General features: G+C 39.2%; 1 protein-coding gene across 3 annotated transcripts in view; it reads right to left on the reverse strand.

Annotated features, from left to right (window-relative positions):
- hmgxb3 (HMG box domain containing 3) overlaps positions 1–14951 on the reverse strand; it is a 49668-nt gene that overhangs the window by 8148 nt on the left and 26569 nt on the right. For all 3 annotated transcript variants that reach the window (XM_057849709.1, XM_057849708.1, XM_057849711.1), the window contains 4 exons: positions 13659–13790; positions 11197–11381; positions 4173–4395; positions 2775–2908 (listed from right to left, as the gene is read on the reverse strand). In XM_057849709.1, coding sequence (XP_057705692.1) covers positions 2775–2908; positions 4173–4395; positions 11197–11381; positions 13659–13790 — 674 coding nt within the window. The remainder of the gene's footprint in view (positions 1–2774; positions 2909–4172; positions 4396–11196; positions 11382–13658; positions 13791–14951) is intronic.

Genomic DNA, 14951 nt, shown 5'->3' on the forward strand with positions numbered 1-14951 from the left:
CCCCTTTGCAACTGAATGCTATTGATTCAAATTCTAGGGGAGAATTTGCCATACTATATATTAGAGCCCTAATGATCATGAATGAATCAGGAAGCAAGATGCTTGAGGGGGGGCATTCACAAAAGGTCGTTTTGATGGCAACAGTGAATGTCTTGTTTCCTTTTCCCTCCAGCAGCAAACAAAAGAACTTTGTATCTTAAAACAATTAACAACTACGATCGGACAGCTTTTGCAACGGAAACAAATCTTTTTACAGTAATCATTATATTCTGAATACTCACTGTAAATGTTTTGACATGTTTAATCAGGCTTTCCATCACAAACACAGCATGTGTAAATGGCCCAATGACCATATCTTGGAGGAAAAAATCTACTATTTTCATGGTGTTAAAAGTGACGCTAAAGTTAATTCCAGCGCTGGCAGTCCACTATGTTGTATGCTCAATTTGGAGGGCATTTTAAAATTTCCAGTTTTCTGAGTGCCAAAAACTTCCCATACTGCTGCTTTTTTATGTATGTCCCGGAAATCATGATTATTGGTACCATGTGTATGTGCTATGTGTGTGTATGGTATGTGCTGGTCGCACACTGCTAAAATGATACGCACCTCCGTGTTGGAAAAGTGTGGCGTGTGGATGTCAATTTCCGGGTTGGCCTATGTCCTCACAAGTGATTTTTCGATCAATAAATCTGTTGCTGATTGGTTGTAGTGCCAGGTGATGGCGACAAAAATAGAACAAAATTCCCATGTTAACCTAATTTCGAAGCAGCAGTGTTGTTTTCGTCAATATGTCATCAACTAACTCTTTTTTTCATGACGATGACGAGACATTACGTAACGAGACCAATGCCAGTTTTCTTCTGATGAGACAAGAACGAGGCAACAATGCGCAATACTTTCCGTCATGTTCACAATGTGTGACATTTGTGTGTCGTTAGCCTACATCGTAGCAGTATCTGGTTGTGTCATTCGTGATGTGCTGCACCCCCCTTCGACTCACCAGTGTTGTCTCTAGTTACTTCAGCTTACATACACGGTAAGGTTTGTTTTCTTATCTTGGCTAGAGAGAATATACAGTACAATGTTATTATAGCCTTTAAAGGTCTGTCATCATCACACACTAAATGTAACTTGTAGCATTAGCATAGCATCAACGCTGGTCTAATGCTGTTAGCATTAGTATAATGCTAACGGTAAGCGTCCTCTTAAACTCTAGGACAACTTTTATTTTTTTACACACAGTTTGTGGCATCCAGGTGGGTATAATTCATTGAAGATAATGTACTGTTGCTGTTTTCCTTCCGAATGTGTATTGTCACAAAGTTGGCGTTGTCCCTGTAGAAGCTAGAATATCTGGAAACGTCTGTCAATGTTCATTTGATATAGTTTGAAACCTTTATTTATTTATTTATTTATTCATTTGGGGAGTAAAAATGTGTAATTTTACAGATGAAAACATTAAAAAAAAAAAAAAAAAAAAACAGTACCAGAGCAGAGGAGCTGATACTGTCTGCAGCATCAGACATGGTCTCTCAGTCACGCTGGGCAATACAAGTGCTGCAAAAAAAAACAAAAAAAAAAACTGTCCCTCTGTCCAATGACACTCATTTTTGTTTTATTATTATTACCTCAATTATATATTATTTTTGTTTGGCATATTATGCACTGAATTAATGTTGCTAAATCATTTGAATTTATTATCATTCAATGCGCTTTAAGTCTTCTGTTACAAACAAAAACAATGTTAATAAAGTTACACTAAATTGATCTGTATATTTCTCCTTAATGTTAACAAGGTAACACTGTTATGCAGAGGTGTGCTTATTATAATTTTATGGAAAAATGATACTATTTACAGTGGCGGCAGAAAGTTGGGGGAGGGGGCGCGCGAAACATTTACTTCTTCTTGGGGGGGGGGCGCAAAAGGAAATAATTGAGAAGCACTGTGTCAATGCATTCAGTTATACTTTACAGTACACAAGCACAATTTCATTATCTTAAAAAAAATCTCCATGACTAAAAAGTTTTAATCAGACACTCTTATTCTTTAGGGTAACAAACAGGTGGACAAAGAAAACACTGACCAAAATTTAGGCACTTGTTTGTCAAGATACAATGTGATTTGTGGGTTACTTTAAAAGACGACATGATCTGATGTTTTGCTTTTATGTCCTTAAAGCAAACAATATTGAAGGGAATGGTACCTTTTCCCATATTTACTGTTTGACTGTATTACTCTAACAAACCCAATATACAATAGATAGCATTTATATCATACTTAAAGAAAAACAAGGAGAATATATTTGATATTATAGACTTGACTTATGGAATGATTGGCAATTGCAGCGCCAATGCAGCTGACTGAGCAAGATTGACACTGACAAGCAGGTGATAGGTAAGACATCTACAAGCCCACGTCTGCACTGCCAAATCCCGCAATCAGTTCTTCTGGACAGTCAAGAACAAATGGCGGTACATCCTGTTTTGCCACAAGGAATATCTGATACGGACGAACCCGCGACCGAGAAATGAACACTCTGCACTCACTTGGTTCCGAGGGTTGCAAAATCCTTAACTCTTGTTGCCCTGACAACAGTAACGCCCGAATTTTCCTGTCCAATCCACAACAGACAATAATCCTAAACAGTGCCCAAACACACCCAACCTAAGTACGAAACTATCTCAAGCAATATTTTTTCTACAATGTAATGCCTAGGTAAATCATGAGATAATAAAGCACAGATTTCGCTTGTACATCAGTAGGCAAACCCACCTTCGTGGAGCCTGGAGCGATGCTCACCCCACAGCGCTCCAGAATTGTTCTCAGCTCATCTTCGCTGAGGTATTGGATCTTGTCGGGCCTCAACTCGCCATCATGAATGAGCCGTACTAAAATTGACGGCGCTCCTGAAACGGGAGGAAAATATCATTTATTGTTTTTATTTTAGACGCAGTTTCACAGATCCTTTCACAAAAGATTCTTGGTTGGTCAATCACTTTGCTTGCTAAATAATACGCATACTGAATTTCAGTCAAGCTTCTGAATCCTGAATGCCTGTCTTGTTCGCTAGAGATTTAAAAGGAAAATGGAAATATTTCTCACATGGGCGATGCGGAAAAAAACATGAAGTGGAAAGATATTATTCATAATTACATGTTAGTATTTATAGTAGTAGTGGTGGTTATATTGTATATTATATATTGTGCGACTTGAACAAAAAAAAAAAAAAAGTAAACAAAAGATTTGTGCGACTTGAAATATAGCAACAAATTACCGTCATTTCTGGACTATATTTTTGGACTACAAGGCGCACCGGACTATAAGCCACCACCCACCAAATTTGACACGAAAACAGCATTTGTTCATAGGTAAGCCGCACTGGAATTTAAGCCGCAGCTGTCCTCACTGTGTTATGGGATATTTACACCAAAAGATATTAACGGGTAACACTTTATTTGATAGCGGCATCATAAGATGTCATAAGACTAATTGAACCACCATGAAGCTTTGAACCAATTGGCTTCAAAGCTTCATTGCTTCAAGAAGCTTCATTTGGCTATCGGTGCTCCCTTGGAAAAGACAGTCAGCCTCTGCTGCCACCTGCTGTAAACATTGTCGTCATCCAACATTCCTCCTAGCATGCATTACAACGCTACTGATGTAAATAACAATCAAACTTCATGTTGTGTGCTAATTATTTCTTCAGTTACTGGTCCAGTTGTTACAATAATTGCCAGTTATGGTATTTGCTAACACTTTATTTGACAGCGGCGACATAAGACTGTCAAAAGACCATCATAATTATGACATGACATTGCCACGAGTTAAATAAATGCTTAAGACATATGTCATTTTATATCATCTGGCAAATTATCTCACTTTGAATGGACGTAAAAGATCTGAGCTGGACATAAATGGAGTTAGAGACATAATTTGCTGGATGACACTCAATGAAATCTTTCACAAGCATTTATAATGCCCATGATAGTGTCATGTCATAATTATGACGGTCGTATGGCAGTCTTATGACACCGCTTTCAAATAAAGTGCTACCTATAAACCCAAATGAATCAACAAATCAGCCGCACTGGAAAATAAGAAGCAGGATTTAAAATGAGGGAAAAAAGTAGCAACTTATAATCCGAAAATTACGGTAAAAATTAAGTGTACCATTGGGCAGCTGTGTTGGTAACATGAGCTTGTCCTTCTCTGTGTTAATTACAGTGGGGCTCCTCATCAACGGGGGGATGAAGGGTGCAATAATTGAAGCGTCCACCCGTGTGATGGGGATCTCTGTCGGGAAAGCTGCTTGCTCAATGGCCTCAGTCTCCATTGTCAGCCAAAAGTCATCCAAGTTCACTTCGTCCGACACTGATGACTCGGGCCAGGTGAACTACAGAGAGATGATGAATTAGCATGCAAAAACAAATCCCCACAGGAATACTGCATAATGGACACAAACACTCACATATACATATACATCAGAGGCGATTGCTCTAAGATTGCAAGGGAAGCCAAGCTTCCTCTACAATGTCAAAAAATAAGTGATTAAATGTATACTGTTGTGTGCATGGGCATCGCCAGCCATATTTCACTAGGGCACATGCCTGAGTATTGATCTGCAGTGCCCCAGTATAAATTTCATCAGTAAAAAATTAAATACTTTGGAGTTCAAGACTACAGAGCATAATCTACAGAATGCACCTATTTAATGTGGTCATATTACTCTATTCAATCCATTTAGACAATCTGCACATGGCTCCTTAATATGGTAACGTATGCACGTAACTAATGCTGTGATAGGTACAGTGGGGCAAATAAGTATTTAGTCAAGTTCTCCCACTTGAAAATATTAGAGAGGCCTGTAATTGGCAACATGGGTAAACCTCTACCATGAGAGACAGAATGTGGAAAAAACCCATAAAATCACATTGTTTGGTTTTTTAAGAATTTATTTGCAAATCATGGTGGAAAATAAGTATTTGGTCAATACCAAAAGTTCATCTCAATACTTTGTTATGTACCCTTTGTTGGCAATAACGGAGGCCAAACGTTTTCTGTAACTCTTCACAAGCTTTTTACACATTGTTGCTGGTATTTTGGCCCATTCCTCCATGCAGATCTCCTCTAGAGCAGTGATGTTTTGGGGCTGTCATTGGGCAACACGGACTTTAAACTCCCTCCACAGATTTTCTATGGGGTTGAGATCTGGAGACTGGCTAGGCCACTCCAGGACCTTGAAATGCTTCTTACGAAGCCACTCCTTTGTTGCCCTGGCTGTGTGCTTGGGATAATTGTCATGCTGAAAGACCCAGCCACGTCTCGTCTTCAATGCCCTTGCTGATGAAAGGAGATTTTTACTCAAAATCTCTCGATACATGGCCGCATTCATTCTTTCCTTTACACAGATCAGTCGTCCTGGTCCCTTTGCAGAACAACAGCGCCAAAGCATGATGTTTCCACCCCAATGCTTCACAGTGGGTATGGTGCAATTGAGTATTCTTTCTCTTCCAAACACGACAACCTGTGTTTCTACCAAAAAGTTCTATTTTGGTTTCATCTGACCATAACACATTCTCCCAGTCCTCTTCTGGATCATCCAAATGCTCTCTAGCGAACCGCAGACGGGCCAGGACGTGTACTGGCTTCAGCAGGGGGACACGTCTGGCAGTGCAGGATTTGAGTCCCTGGTGCGCATTGTGTTACTGATAGTAGCCTTTGTAACTGTGGTCCCAGCTCTCTGTAGGTCATACACGAGGTCCGCCCGTGTGGTTCTGGGATTTTTGCTCCCCGTTCTTGTTATCATTTTGACGCCGCGGTGTGAGATCTTGCATGGGGCCCCAGATTGAAGGAGATTATCAGAGGTCTTGTATGTCTTCCATTTTCTAATAATTGCTCCCAGAGTTGATTTCTTTACACCAAGCACTTTACCTATTGGAGATTTAGTCTTCCCAGCCTGGTGCAGATCTACAGTTTTTCTCTGGTGCCCTTCGACAGCTCTTTGGTCTTGGCCACAGTGGAGTTTGGAGTGTGACTGACTGAGATTGTGGACAGGTATCTTTTATATTGATAATGAGTTAAAACAGGTGCCATTAATACAGGTAACGAGTGGCGCCTCGTTAGACCTCGTTAGAAGAAGTTAGACCTCTTCGACAGTTCTTCAAAAATCAAACAATGTGATTTTCTGTTTTTTTTCTCCACATTCTGTCTCTCATGGTTGAGGTTTACCCATGTTGACAATTACAGGCCTCTCTAATCTTTTCAAGTAGGAGAACTTGCACAATTGGTGGTTGACTACGGTAAATACTTATTTGCCCGACTGTATATTCGTTGAAACCCCCGTTTATGCTGTATTCACAATGCAATGCAAATTGCTATTTGTGCTCTACACATATTTCGGTAAGTTTTCTTTCTTTTAGAAGCAATTATGTGTCTCTTGTTGTATTCTGGGTAAGATATGTACAGATATATGTTATACAGTAAAGGCGAGTGGACACAGGCGTTCTTTGGACTGCGCCGTTAATTGACATAAGCTTCGGCAACTCCTTCACAACAAACTTAAGTATCGTTTAGTGAAAGCACAACAAAAATAATATTCCTATCTCTCCAAAAAAAAAATAATGTTCACAAAAAGAAAAGCACTTCAGTCTATAGTAATGAGGCCCTATTCTGACACACAGTTAAACAACAATGCAAAATGAATTGGCATTCCATATCAAAATAGCTATGCCAAATACACATAAAACTTAGACTTTGGTCACTCTATTTTTATCATTGTTATTTTTTATTCTTCTTATTATTATATTAACTCTACTTTTGATTGAAAATTTTACAAATTTTATTAAAACGAAAACATGAAGAGGGGTTTTAATATAAAATTACTATAACTTGTAACTATAACATTTATCGTTTAAGAACTACAAGTCTTTCTATCCGTGGATCACTTTAACAGAAAGAATGTTAATAATGCCATTTGTGGATTTATTGTTACAATAAACAAATACAGTACTTATGTACAGTATGTTGTATGTATATATCCGTCGTGTGTCTTATCTTTCCATTCCAACAATAATTTACAGAAAAATATGGCATATTTTAGAGATCGTTTGAATTGCGATTAATTGCGATTAATAACGATTAATTAATTTTTAAGCTGTAATTAACTCGATTAAAAATTTTAATCGTTTGACAGCCCTACTTTTTACGTATTCGGCAGCTAACGGCGGTAAACTACTCTGGTCGCAAATTCAAGTTGCAGATTAGCTGCCATCTTTTAGCTAACTGGCTCTAAATACAATGCCAAACTGATTACACTTATAAAACACCAGATCGGTGAAAAGTTGTGGTCTTGTTTTGTTGGAGTGAAATCCTGCACCCACTGCGGCCCGATGTGGAATAGTTTGGAGACCACTGATATATGTGGTATTTGAACTATATCAATACTGATGGTGTTTATTGCTATTTGTTTGTATGACCAAAATGAACAGAATCAATCTATATGAATTGCCTATTTTTTGAATATAACCTCTAACAATTTTGTATGTGTGCTCATCATAATTTCCAGCTGTTTTACAAGCATTTAATTTGTTACAGCAGTCCACGTAATCTGTAACAAGATGTCTTATTTTTTATTTCTATTTGACTCAAACAGCATCACTCTTGCAAATGGATATAAGAAAGTTATTGTTGGGGACCCAGGCCTTTCCTCCTGATACCTGGGCCACCTCCAGCAGGCGTGCATGTTTTAATCTAATTTGCAGGTTGGACGTCAGGCGGGTGGAGTGACCACAGGTGCAGGCAATTACCATCAGCACCCTTGAATAGCCAGTGGACTCCTCAGCTAGTCGCCAAATCAACTTGTCTTATTCCACCGTCAGTTGCTTCCCGCATTCATTTGATACTTTTCTCTGTGTTTTTCGGCTCATGATTTTTTGCTCGTGGCTAGGACCTGTCTCTGCGCGCACCACGTCGGAACCTCAAGCCTGTTTTTTCCCCGATCCTTGTCAGCACCCTGCCTGCCTATTTGCTTTTGGGTCTGGCAACAATAAAACATTTTTGATCACAGTCACTCGTGCCATTGTCTGCTCTGGGATCCCCTCCCATCACGCATCCTAACAGTTATTTGCTCGCAGGAAGGATAAGTCAGCAAGGAGGAATGATAGAGGTAAACTAGGTAACTCACCTAGGCAACATAAACCCCTTTTAGGTCACAACCTACCAGTTGAGAAACACTGATTAATTGCATACCACTTACATTGATATAGCCCCATTTTTGTCCAGACAAACTCAGCAGCAGAATATAGGTGAGGAGGTGAAGGAGACATGGAAGTTGATGAACATGAGCAGAGGTAAATTAACTATCAACAAGGCATTTCCGGATGTTGATTTTGAATAAAAACTGATGACTAAAAAACAAAAAATCTTTTTTTTTTTTACAGAAACTTGTATTTTGGTTTAATTATATACACAGTGATGCCTCGCTGCTTCGCGCTTCAAACTTCGCACCCTCAGTCAATCCCGGATTTTTTCAATTAAAAAATAAGTAAATACAGGAGAGCCGTCCCGAGCCGATCACATTGCCTCACTCTACCTCCTGCTGCTCTTTGTTGGTCAGGCAGTGCACTGGAGTTGTTTATTGAAGTTAGGAATAATTGACGGACATTTAACGTTTGATCTTGCCACAGATGCTTGGAAGCTGAAGCTTCAAATGCGTTAATCATCGTTCAACTTGTTAAACAGTTGCTGTGGCAACTCATTGTGTGTAAGTGAGCAGTTTGAGTGGATTTGAATGGACTAACTCAATGAAGCATTAAATAAAGACAAGCATTTTTCTACTTTGTTCCTGTATACAAAACATTTGGTGGGAGAGTATCGGTTTAAAATCATAATTGTTACATTTGATTGCTTAAAAAACATTTATTAAAAAATATATATACAAAAAAGTTTTTTTTATTATTCTTTGGGGAAAAAAGTGTAAAAACATGTCTTATATGTATCTCTTTCCAATGCTAAATCTGAATAAATACATTGAACACACACATAAGTTAAAAAAAAAACTTTGTTTTGGGGGGGTGGGGCACTACTTTGTGGTTTTTGACTATTGCGGTGGGTTTTGTTCCCCATTAACCACGAAAAATGAGGGATCACTGTAGGTTAAAGCGCTATTTTTGACTTTTTATGATAGATATATGCTTAAAAAAAATATTTTTTTAATTTTGCTCGCTCGCCAGTGCCCTGCTGTGTCCCAGTATTGTAGCAGGTCTAGTGACGCCTCTGGTTGTGTGTACATGTCATTGAATAAATATGTCCTACAACACGCTCAACTTTTGTTCAAAATGACCTTCTTATCACTGGGATTTGTGCAGCTTCACAGTGCTTTAAACAGTGTGGACGCTGTCAGAGTTGAGAGCGCATTTTTCCACTGCAATGAAATGAGACAAGTCATTGGGATGGGCTTGTCCCGCCCATCCGACGCTCAGCGTCTCTGGGAATCTATGGGCAGTGGGTGGGGCTCGGCTGGCTCAGACGCTCAGCTTCTCTGCATGATTACTGGATGATCTGTCTGAGGCTGAATCCCTTTTTGACTGACAGCGAAATGAACGAGTCAGCGATCTTATAGTGAAAACATCCGCGGTAGGCATTTTTCAATTTTTATTCAGTTGCTGTTCATTCAGTTGTATGAAGAGCCTTGAGTGTGTGTGCACCATAGTCCAAACAAATATAGGCCAAACAATGCCAGTTTTCGTTAGTGTTTGAAAAAGAGTATTCCACTCTATTTTCGTATTACGCTTGCAAACAAGTTCAGGAAAACAAAGTATATTTTAAGTCGATTTTTTTTTCTTTTTTTTCTTTTTGCTAAACTTCCATGTTTACATGTCTAGTAATAATAATAATAATAATACATTTTATTTGTAGAGCGCTTTTACCAATGCTCAAAGACGCTTTACAGTAGGAACAGAAACAGCAAACAACGTGGACAGAACAAAACAAGAAAATAATTACAAGTTAAAAGCTAGTTAAAAAAGGTGAGTTTTTAACAGTTTTTTGAATGTGGGAAGGTCTGAACATGAACGAATGGGTTTTGGGAGTGAGTTCCAAAGGGAGGGGGCGGCAGCGGAGAAGGCTCTGTCCCCCCTAGTTCGGTGTGTTCTTTGTTTGGGCGGTGTGAGGATGTTTCTGTTAGAAGAGCGGAGGTGACGGGAAGGGGTGTGGGGACAGAGAAGGTCTGTGAGGTAGGGCGGGGCCAAGTTATTGAGTGCTTTGTAAGTGAGAAGGATGATTTTGAACTGAATTCTGTATGAAATAGGAAGCCAGTGCAGTTTGTGGAGGACGGGGGTAATGTGGTTCCTATAGGGGGTCTGGGTGAGAAGGCGTGCAGCAGAGTTTTGGATATATTGTAGTTTATTGATGAGTTTGGATGGAGAACCGAAGAGAATGCTGTTGCAGTAGTCAAGTCTGGAGGTTATGAAGGCATGGATGAGGGTTTCAGCAGTAGAGAAGGTGAGGGAGGGGCGAAGACGGGCTATGTTCTTGAGGTGGAAGAAGGCAGTTCTGGTGATATGGTTGACGTGGTGGTCGAATCTGAGTTTATTGTCAAAAATGATACCAAGGTTGCGGGAATGTGTTGAGAAAGGCAGGGTGCAGTTGTTGAGGGTGAGGGAGAATTGACTGTCTATGATGTGGGCTGCAGGGTCGAAGATGATTATGTCTGATTTGTTACTGTTGAGTTGAAGATAGTTTTCTTGCATCCAGGAATTAATTTCACTGAGGCAGTTTTGAAGTGTGGATTGGGTGCTGTGCGAGATTTGTTGTGTGGTTATGTAAATTTGGATGTCGTCAGCGTAGCAGTGAAATTGGAGTCCATGTTTGCGGATGATCTGACCAAGGGGGAGGATGTAGAGAATGAAGAGGAGGGGACCTAGAACTGAACCTTGGGGGACACCTTGTGGTAGGGGAGCAGGAGGGGATGTGCAATGATTGATGGCGATGAATTGTTGTCGGTCAGTGAGGTAGGAGCAAAACCAGGAAAGTGCGGTACCAGTAGCATCATTGGTTGTGTTAGGAACTGTGCAGTGTAAAAGGTTCCTCATTGTTTGGAATGCAAACTGCAATTAAAAATGCTGGGATTTTTTCTTTTTCTTTTTGTAATTAATTATTCAGCATGAATGCGTTAAAGTCCCGCGCTTAATCTCACCTCCAGATTCTTGAGCTCCAGCACATTGTTCGTGTATCGCCTGGAAATCTCCAACACGGGGGCGACGCCACAAATGCCGCAGATCATATCATTGTAGTCTCGCAGCGTTAGGCTCTCGAAGGCCCAGTAGCCGATCAGCAAAAACTCTTGAATTTGGGATGATTCCTCTGGACTCAACGTATGGACTGATGCCAACATGGAGACATGTCACTTGATAAAAAATGCAAATGTGCTTATTCATTTTAATATACCTGCCATGTACAGTGGTACCTTGACTTATGACGTCTCTACATACAGATTTTAAGGCTAAGACACGCCTCAACGGGAAAATATTGCCTCTTGTTACGAAAGAAATTTTAGGATACAAAGGCAAAAATACAGTATGGCTGATACTCCCAGTAGCTCCCAGAGTTTAATGAACGTAACATACAGTGATATGAAAAAGTAGCTGAACCTTTTGGAATTTCTCACATATCTACATAAAATCACAATAAAATGTGATCTGTTCTCTGTCAAAATCAAACAGATGAAAACACAGTGTCTGCTTTAACTAAAACCACCAAACATTTATGTTTTCATGCTTTAATGAGGATAGCATGCAAACCATGACCGTGGGGGTAAGTAATGGAACCATCACATTTACCAATTCGTGCCCCCCCCCCCCCCCCCCCTTTGGCAGCAATAACTTCAACCAGACGCTTCCTGTAGCTGCAGATCAGTCTGGCATATCGATCAGGACTAATCTTGGCCTATTCTTCACTACAAAACTGCTGTCATTCAGTCAGATTCCTGGGATGTCTGGCATGAATCGCTGCCTTTAGGTCATGCCACAGCATTTCAATGGGGTTCAAGTCCGGACTTTGACTTTGCCTCTCATGACGTGTATTTTGTTCTTCTGAAACCATTCTGCAGTTGATTTACTTCTGAGTTTTGGATTATTGTCTTGTTGCAGCATCCATCCTCTTTTTAGCTTCAACTGTCTGACAGACAGCCTCACGTTTTCCTTCAAAACATCTAGATAAACTTTTGAATTCATTCTTCTATTAATGATTTCAAGTTGTCCAGGCCCTGAGGTAGCAAAACAGCCCCAAATCATGATGCTCCCTCAACCATGCTTCACGGTGTGGATGAGGTGTTGATGTTGGTGAGCTGTCCCATTTTTCCTCCACACATGACTTTGTGTGTTACCCCCAAATAATTCGACTTTGGTTTCATCAGTCCACAAAACATTTTGCCAAAACTTCTGTGGATTGTCCAAGTGCCATTTTGCAAACATTAAACAAACAACAATGTTTTTTTTTAGACAGCAGTGACTTCCTCCGTGGAGTCCTCCCATGAACACCCTTCTTAGCCATAGTTTTACATATAGTTGATGTGTGCACAGAGATATTGGACTGTGCCAGGGATTTCTCTAGGTCTTTAACAGACACTCTAGGGTTCTTTTTTTTTTACCTCTCTGAGTATTCTGCGCTGAACTCTTGGCGTCATCTTTGGTGGACGGCCACTCCTTGTGAGAAAAGCAACAGTGCCAAACTCTCCGTTTGTAGACAACTTCTCTGACTGTTGACTGATGAACATCCAGACTTTTAGAGATGGTTTTGTATCCTTCCCCAGCTTTACACAAATCAACAATCCTTGATCACAGGTGTTCAGACAGCTCTTTTGACCGAGCCATGATGCACATTAGTCAATTCTTCTCATCAAGACATTTTTTTACCAGGTGTGTGTTTTACAGTGGGCGGGGCAGCTTTAAACCATTCACCAGTGATTGGGCACACACACCTGACTTAAAATGTTTGGCAAAAATTGGTTTCAATTGCTCTTTAAGTCTCCTCAGGCAGAGGGTTCACTTAGTTATTTCCCCCCTTCTGTCATTGTGTGCATGGTATCCTCATTAAAATATGAAAAACTATAAATGTTTGGGTGGTTTTAGTTAAAGCAGACACTATATTTTCATCTGTGTGATTTTGACAAAGATCAGATCACATTTGATGGTGATTTTATGCAGAAATGTGAGAAATTCCAAAAGGTTCACTTTTTCATACCACTGAATTAATAGCAGTTCTGCCATTGGCTATTGCCTAGCATTCCGGGCATCCAATTGACCTCAACTGTATGTGTATGTGTGTATCCCAACGTCCTCTTAAATCGCCCTTTGTATTCCGTCAGCTTTACATGAGTGTGTTAACTTATATTCTTTATTCTAGTTTTTTTTATTACAATTCTGTTTTTATGTTTGTTGTGCAGTATTGTAATTATAACGTATTTGTTACATATTTCAATGCATTTTTATGCATTATAAACAATTTATGTCTGAATTTTGAGTGGCTTGGAACCGATTAGGGCATTTACATGGAAAATGTGTCCCTACTCACGAAATTTTCAGGTTAAGAAAACTACTTCCAGAACCAATTAATTTTGTAAGTACAGGTACCACTGTATCTAGTTATGTTATACGTTACCGGGGTGATTGGAGACATGGTCAAATAAGGTCCTGACAGCCTGAGTGGGTGGGTGGCCCAATCTCATTTTGGCTCTGATTTTCAGAAACAGATCAATACTAACCAGTAGTTTGTTTCCAATGTTGAACAAACCTGCAAAAAATTCAAAAGAAAGAAATTAAAAATAAAAACCCTCCAGTCATGCAACATTAATGTGATTCCACAGCTTTAGACAAAGAGTGGCAAAGAAGGACATCTGTTTTTCAAAACCAAGCTTTGATGTGTGAACTCAAAGCACTAACTACAGCAGAATAACACACATAAAAAAAATATTGTTTGAATTTTTAAAGCAAACATCCTTTTGATGAAAACAAAATTCCAATGAATTAGGATTGTGAAGGCATGACCAACTAACTTACTCATTTAGCACTACTGTTCAGAATATGCTTTATTAATTTCTTGTGGCGCTAACGGGCTACAGAGTGGCCTAAAAGTATACCTCACTCGTGGTGGGACATTGTGATTTCCGAGAAATGTAGAAAGGAACATTTGAAAATGTTAACATTTACAGAAATAGTCTTGCTTATTAATATTCAACTGACACCCAATGTGTTAAAACATTATTGATAATGAATGTAAAAAAAACATTAAAGTGTTTATCTTCTTCACGTAGAAGAATGTACTGGTATTTTTTTTCTAATAACATAATTCAAGGATAATCTAGAGAAAATTTATTATTTTAGAAGTGTGTACTAAAAAGGTTGTAATTGTGTCAAAAGTTTAAATACTTATGTAAATGAATGTTTCATGTTGAATAAGTAAAAAACATGCCCTATTTTTAAAGTGCATACCATGGTCAAATGATTCTCTTCCGTTTTGAGACTAATTTGTGGGATTGTGGGTCAAAGGTGGGACCACGGACATAAAAGCATGGAGATACATTTGTGCTCTGTTCTCCGGGCGCAAATAGTATCTTTTGCTTTGTATTATTTGTTTTGCATGTTTGGTTTGTTTACAGTATGCTTTGTACATACAGCTAACACCTTCTACATTTAGTAGGGATGAGTGAGTACAGCACTATCTATATCTGTTCTACTGTACTCTGATAAGGCTGGGCCTGAACTGGAAGTGGTTGTGGTTTTACCAGAAATGGGTTGGGTTTACATTGGCACATTATTTAGTGTGATATTGAAATGGATTGAACACAAGTTGTTGTATTTATTGTTAAACTGATACGTTTGGTAAAACAGCCTGATTGAGATCAAAAAGAATGTCTTCCATAAAAAAAGTAAGAATTATTTACAGTCACAAGTT

This window comes from Corythoichthys intestinalis, chromosome 11 (assembly GCF_030265065.1).
Source record: "Corythoichthys intestinalis isolate RoL2023-P3 chromosome 11, ASM3026506v1, whole genome shotgun sequence".
Lineage (NCBI taxonomy): Eukaryota > Metazoa > Chordata > Actinopteri > Syngnathiformes > Syngnathidae > Corythoichthys > Corythoichthys intestinalis.